Source organism: Ursus maritimus, unplaced genomic scaffold (assembly GCF_017311325.1).
Source record: "Ursus maritimus isolate PB19 unplaced genomic scaffold, ASM1731132v1 scaffold_2, whole genome shotgun sequence".
Lineage (NCBI taxonomy): Eukaryota > Metazoa > Chordata > Mammalia > Carnivora > Ursidae > Ursus > Ursus maritimus.
The window spans coordinates 8,766,516-8,773,587 of record NW_024424452.1 but is presented as its reverse complement, the minus strand read 5'-3'; the positions used below and the strand labels follow the sequence as shown (position 1 = coordinate 8,773,587).

At 54.3% G+C, this 7,072-nt stretch overlaps 1 protein-coding gene across 2 annotated transcripts in view; it reads right to left on the bottom strand.

Annotated features, from left to right (window-relative positions):
- Positions 1-130: 130 nt before the first annotated feature.
- Positions 131-7,072, bottom strand: part of ORAI2 (ORAI calcium release-activated calcium modulator 2) — a 9,235-nt gene continuing 2,293 nt past the window's right edge. Inside the window, exons 2-3 of one of the 2 annotated variants that reach the window (XM_040634897.1) lie at positions 5,723-6,010; positions 131-803 (exon numbers count right to left, since the gene is read on the bottom strand). In XM_040634897.1, coding sequence (XP_040490831.1) covers positions 264-803; positions 5,723-5,947 — 765 coding nt within the window. In that variant the 5' untranslated portion in view covers positions 5,948-6,010 and the 3' untranslated portion in view covers positions 131-263. The remainder of the gene's footprint in view (positions 804-5,722; positions 6,011-7,072) is intronic. The other variant, XM_040634898.1, reaches the window with a different exon arrangement.

The following is a 7,072-nucleotide window of genomic DNA, read 5'->3' as shown; positions in this document are numbered from 1 at the left end:
CCCCCCCCCCCCCGGGCTGCTGGGTCCCCATCGCGGAGATTGCCCGTGACACCTGGGTGCCGCCTGGAGCCCCGTCTCCTGCCGCAGGAAGTCCCCGGGCCCCACAAGGCAGGCTTTTTTTGCTCTAAGCTCGTAGCAACAGAGTCTCTCTTTTTACTACAGATCTCCATTTGCTGCGGGAGGCCCACCCAGCCAGGTGTTCCGGCGTGAAGGCGGGTACGACTGCGGTCCGAGCCGCGCGCCGGCGTCAGGGCGCCGCGCGCTCACACCACCTGCAGGCTGCGCTCGTGCCCGTCCAGCTGCACCTTGAGCTTGTGCAGCTCCTCGATCTCGCGGTTGTGCCGCTCGGTTTTGTGGCGCACCAGGGAGCGGTAGAAGTGGATGGTGAAGACCACGAAGATGAGGCCCACGGGCACCATGATGATGGTGGACACGAGGGCGGCCTGCCAGCCCGTGTGGCCGCCGGGGCCGGGCGGGGGGCCGGGCTGGCGGCGCGCGTCCACGGGCAGGAACTTGATCCAGCAGAGCAGCACCACCTCGGCCAGGAAGAGCAGGATGCCCAGCACGGTGGAGAAGCCCCAGGCCAGCTCGATGTAGGGGTGCATGCGCTCGTGCGGCGACTCGCTGATGGAGTTGAGGTTGTGGATGTTGCTCACGGCTTCCACGTTGGGCAGGATGCACGTGCTGATGAGCAGGGCGAACAGGTGCACGGCCACGAGCACCGTGGTGCAGGCGCTGAAGGCGATGAGCAGCGGCCGGGGGTACTGGTACTGCGTCTCCAGCTGCACCTCCACCATGGCCACCTGCGAGGCAGAGCGGGCGAGGCTGGGCCGGTGCGGGGCAGGGGGCGCCCGCCTCGCCCTTCAGCGTCTCCTGTTTTCCGAGGAGCTAAGAACATCTCGCTGAGCAGGGATCTCGAAGGTGCAGGAGAGATTAAAGCGCAGGGTGGGGAAAGGTGGGGCTCACCCCCTGGGGGGCCTTCCGGCACGAACGCAGGGGGTTCCTGGGGGTACCGGGCTTTGAGGGGCCACACTTCCCAGGACCCCATGGCTTGGCTTAGCCACCAAACAAATGCTGTTTTTCAAACGATAAAAAACCGGGACGCCTGAGTGGCTCAGTCGGTTGAGCGTCTGCCTTCGGCTCGGGTCATGATCCCGGGGTCCTGGGACTGAGCCCCATATCAGGCTCCCTGCTCAGTGGGGAGCCTGCTTCTCCCTCTGCTGCTCCCCCTGCTTGTGCTCTCTCTCTGTCAAATAAGTAAATAAAATCTATAAAATACTTTAAAAAGAAATAAAAAACTAACCTTTCAAAGGGTAACAGGAGAAAAGTAGTAAGAGGGGCTCCTGGCGGCCCCCAGACTCAGAGCCGCACACCCAGACAGCCTCACACGGACTGCAGGGTGCATGTGGCAGTGGAGACCAGATGCCCCAGGGAGAAGCCCGCATCTCCAAGGCCAGGCATGGTGACAGGAATGAGGGCAGAGGTGAGGGGAGGCTGTGGGGAGGGGGCCAGGCTGGGCAAAGAGCTGAGTCATCACCCACAGTCACAAGGAGACGAGGCCTATAGGTAAGGCCTGAAATGGATAAATCTAGGAACAGCAGTCTGGAGAAGTTATTCAGAAAGGAGGGGCCTGCAGTCACTGCTGCGGGTGGGGGGTGAGGGCTGCTTAGCGGCCTCCCGGGGCTCCTTCTGTTGTAAACTGGGAGCATGTATTAACTTTGATAAAATAAAAACTGTTTTTATCTTTTTTTAACTAAAAATATTTTTTAACTCATGCCCCTGAGATCAAGAGTCACGTGCTCTACTGACTGGGCCAGCCAGGTGCCCCCAAAACTAGTTTTAAATAAAAGGAAAAGGGGCGCCTAGTTTGGTTTTGGCTCAGGTGGTGATCTCAGGGTCGTGAGATCGAGCCCCGTATCCGGGCTCCACACTGAGGGGAGTCTGCTTGAGATTCCCCTTCTCCCTCCACTCTTCCCCTCAACTCATGTGCGCATGTGTGCGTTCTCTCTCTCTCTCTCAAATCAATCAATCAATCTTCAAAAAGGAAAGAAAAGGAAAGGAAAAGATCCACAGAGGGAACCAGAAGCCCCAGCCTATCTCCGTGGCAGTGAACGTCTATAGACAGCAAGGCAGGACCTGCTCAGCACAAGTCCTAAAGGGCATTCAAACTACAGACTAGGAAACATGCTCCTGCCTTGCTTCCCCCAGGGTAGGCCCAGTCCACGGAGAATGGCTCCCTCCATGGCCTGGCACCTGCCCCCGGCCCCCCTCCCCGGCACTGTGGACTTCTCCCAGGGGATGGTTTAGTTCAGGCCCGGCAAGGACTCCGGAGCTCACCAAGGGCCTTCTCCCGGGTACCCAGAGGTAAGAAACCAGACAGTCAAGGAAAGGGGAGGGAAAGCAGAAAGAAGTCAGAGGAAGGTTTTTCTACCCACTGTGTTTGCTTCCTAGATCTAAGCCATCCCGTTTTTAAAATTTGACAATAAAGATTTCATAACTTCTAGCAACTGCCACCTCCTAGAGCGAGACTCATCCTCTCAGCAGAAACAGAACATTCAGTAGGTAAAAAGAAGATATGGCAGTCCTAGTGGACCACAGCTGAACAGAAACTCAGCAGTGACCACTGCTCCATATAGACAGTCGCCATACCACAAGAGTTGAGGGATGGTCTTTTCTCAGTGCCCCTGTGGCCTGGACAGACTCTTGTTACCACAAAGGACGTGGTTCAACAAAAGGAGGTTGTAAACCACAGAGGATGTTGAGGTGAGAAACAAAGATAAGTAAAAGGCCTATAGTAGGAAAGCAGTTTTGTCCAGCCTTCAGGGGAGAAAAGGCCAAAAGGCCTTTTTTCAATGTGTTTATGCAAAGATTTTATGAGGGGGCCTCGGATCACTGGTTCTGTGTGTTTGCAGAGATAAACACGAAGAAACAGGCTCAGGGCTGGGCAAAAGTGCTTGCTGTCGGACAAAAGAACAGCTTTGCAATTCTAATTAGGGGATACAGAACTAGAAGGGAGAGACTCCACCTAGCAAACTGTCTGTTTTCATTTTTGCCTGTCCCTGCCCCTCGGTCGGCCACGGTGTCTGCGGCTGACACACTACCTGATGATCTGTGTGTCTGCGTTCTCCGCGCTGAGCCACTGTCCAAATGATGACCTGGTCTACCGGCGGCGCGTGTGGGTGCGCTGCTGCTGTCCCCAGCCCTGGTCCTTGCGCCACGCTGTCTACTGCTTTCCAGTTTCCCCCAATTACAGCTGAATCTCCAGCGCGTATTAGGCTGTGGCAGCCTCCCTGAGAGGAACCTTCTAGAAGGGAAGGTGAGGGCACGTACGGCTGCTGAAATGTATCCCAGACTGCGTAAGGGAGCACGTGCTGGTAGAGGAGACACTCCGTAAATGCTAAGAAAGGAATAATTCCTGGCAAGGGTGACCGCCATCACCAAGCTAGGGACGGACAGCACTCTGTGGGACACATCGGGCCCTCCCATGCCTGTCCCTCTGTGGTCACTATTTTCATTCTAAGACCATTTCCTACCCTGCAGGCTGCCACTTGGCCTCACACTGGTCCTCTAGAATCCACTCCTTGTTTTGTAACCCGATGAACAGGGCCTGTTTTCCAATTTTAAGTGAGTAGTTTTGGAGGTTTCGATGTGGGTGAGCCCTTTTGTGGGCTGGGAAAACAGTGATGCGTCTCTAAGTCTGCAGATCCAAGTATTTGATCCAAGTATTTGGAAGGCCACGGTCTAAACAGACAGCTGCAGACAGGAAGTGACCTCTGAGACCCGGGCCCTACACGCAAAGGAAACCTGGCGGACTGCATCAGCTCACGCGATACTCCCCACGGTTTGTCTTCCAGAGTCACAAATGTAATAATCAGAGCAGGCCAGACACACACACTGCAATCCTATAATTCTGTGGTAGAGAAAACAAGCTCTCATTTTCATAGTGACGTATATACTTCTCACACATATTCCTTCAAATTAAGCTTGAGAAAACATTCTGTCTTTTGCGTGTCATGGAAACCACGGGACAAAAATCACTATAAGCCAAGGTTGTGCACCGTATGACTGTACCCTTTTGAAGCTATGTTAAAAATAAGTAAATCAGGGGCGCCAGGATGGCTCAGTCAGTTAAGCAGGTACCTTCAGCTCAGGTCATGTTCCTGGGGTCCTGGGATCAAGCCCCGCGTCAGGCTCCCTGCCCACTGGGGAGCCTGCTTCTCCCTCTCCCTCTGTTGCTCCCCCCCCCTGCTTGTGCTCTCTCTCTCTCAAGTAAAATAAGTCTTTGAAAAAAAAATAAGTAAATCAATACCATGCAACACCTAAATAAAGCCTTTGCTTTATTTTTTTTTTTTTTTAAGATTTTATTTATTTATTTGACAGAGAGAGACAGCCAGCGAGAGAGGGAACACAAGCAGGGGGAGTGGGAGAGGAAGAAGCAGGCTCCCAGCGGAGAAGCCTGATGTGGGGCTCGATCCCGTAATGCCGGGATCACGCCCTGAGCCGAAGGCAGACGCTCAACCGCTGTGCCACCCAGGCGCCCCAAGCCTTTGCTTTAAACTACAGACCTAAACCCCAACTTATTGCCTCTAAGCTTGGTGACCTCTGCCACGCCCTGACTACACAGGCTCTTGGTTTTCCAAGGGTGGCCCATACCAACGAGCGAGCAGACCCCTGCCACAGGAGTGGCCAGGGTGGCTCACTCTGACAGTTTATTTTCTATACTACCAATCTGACAACGGAGGCTCTGGGCTTTGGAAAAATAACCACTGTTTTTTTACATTAAAGAAAAAAGTTGGGGCGCCTGAGTGGCTCAGTCGGTTAGATGTCTGCCTTCGGCTCAGGTCATGATCCTGGGGTCCTGGGATCAAGCCCCATGTTGGGCTCCCTGTTCAGCAGGGAGCCTGCTTCTCCCTCTCCCTCTGCTGCTACCCCTGCTTGTACTCTCCCTTTTTCTCTCTCACAAATAAATAAAATCTTTTTTTAAATTAAAAAAATAACGAAAAAAATTATTTCCACCCAATAGGACTTCTGAGCATACAATAGAGAATGAGGGGCGGTCACTCTCAATTCTGGCATCTTCACCCTCCGGGATAATTCCCTGAAGGGATGTGGGTCAGGGGCCTTGGAGTCAACTGGTGACATGGCCCTTCTTAGGGCATGGGATTCTGCCCCGAGATCGACTTTTGTCCTGGGGCAGAAGGAAAGCTGCAGCCTGGCAGCCAGGAGTCAGGCCAGAGGCTCTGTTTCATCACCAAGAGGCCACATCTTGGGGCGGGGGGGGGGGGGGGGGGGGCATCTGCATCCCGAACTGGGTTAAACTGAGCAAATACCAATCATTCCCATAGACCCGCTCAAATCCTTCAGATTTCCATTCTTGGGTGGTGTCCGGGCTGGGGCAGACATAGGTACTTTCCCCCATGTACACTGAAGCTGTTTCAATTGCTCTCGACTTCCCTGCCAGGTAACTGCTTTGTGGGAATGTCAAAAGGGGGCTTTCTGTGGTCTCCGGGACTTGGGGACTCCCTTGGGTCCCCCAGACAACCCCTCCGGTTGACAAAGCAGGCAACTGGGAGGAGCTGAGACATGAGGAGACTTCCTAAGGGTCCGTCCTGACTGCCAGCAGGGCCCAGAGGGAGTGCTTTGCTCCCTGAAGCTCCCTGAAGGATCTCAGAGCAGAAGCCCACTTTGCAGGCTGCGGGCCCCGCCACACGTCTGCACTCACCATGGCGAAGCCGGAGAGAAGGGCAGAGGTCCGGCTGGAGGCCTTCAGCTTGGCTCTGCTCAGGTACAGCTTCCTCCAGGACAGGGCCTGCACGGAGTGGTGGTTGGAGGTGACCAGCTCCAGGTAGCTGCGGCGGACCCAGTCTCGGTAATCCATGCCCTTGTGGCCCGGTTCAGAGCAGGCGGGAGTGGAGGGGTCCACAGGCACGTTGAGCTCGGCACTCATGGTGGGAGCCAGACTGGGGGCAGGAGAGAGAGACTCTCAGGCATCCCAGAGGATTCCTGAGACCTGGAAAAGCCAGAAGCCGGGCAAGTTAACTTTCGATGGGACCTGCTGTATATACCCTACACCAGGGGTAGTACTGAGTGTGGGGACCTGATCCCTGCACAGGATCGTGGGGACCCTCTGCTGGAGAGGAGGGTCAGGAGTGCATTTCCAGGACCCCCCCTTCCCCTCGCCAGTGTCCATCGTGCCTCCACAAAGCTAAAGGTCCAGCCTTCCATCCCTACATCAGAAAGGCTCTAAGCAACGGTGGATTGCGGGTGAATGGAATTCTAGGGTTAGCCAAAACACCTAAGGAATCTTCCAATTTCTTCCTATCTTCAGGAAATAGGGAGCTACAGCACGTACAGGACCAGCATGTAAAGATCCTAGGACCTAGTCGCTAAGCCTAGATTCGATCCTACTGTGTGATCCCTGTGCATCTTTCAGTGGGGACACCCCCACCCTTACAGGGCTTGGAAACAAAATAACGGACCCGAAGACTCAAAACCGCTTTTCAAAGCCCAGGCGCCAACCATGAAAAACACATTTCCAAGCAGGGGCTCATTTCTCAAATCCAACTTGAATTTTAATCGGCGCAGTTCACCCCCAGAAATACTTGGTTTCTGTAACTAAATAAAAGACACATCCAGGGTCCCATGGAAACCGTGAGCAAAAGGAAAAACTGAATCCACCGACACGGGCACCTTTCACAGAGCAGTGGAGGCCAGAGGCATCTGCAGTCATCCCAGGTAGATACCTGGTTTGATAATAACACGGCATGAAGATCAGAAAGGCCAATCTGTCAAGATTTGTGAATTTAAACCCAAATCTCCACTAATCCAAATAGGGGATTGGCGGTCTCATGCGGCCCAAGGGGCCGGCCCGTGCAGCAGCACGCCGGGCTCGGCTCTAATTAATCTGTAGGGCAGACTTCAAGGGCACAGGCACCTCACAGCTCGCTTGGCATCAGATATTAACTTGTACATTCAGGCCCGCATAGGACCCACCGAAAGCCTACTTAAGGCTATTAAGAACAGATCAGTGTTTCTAGGTCCCAGGGAGCATAGCTGGGGGGGGGGGGGCTGT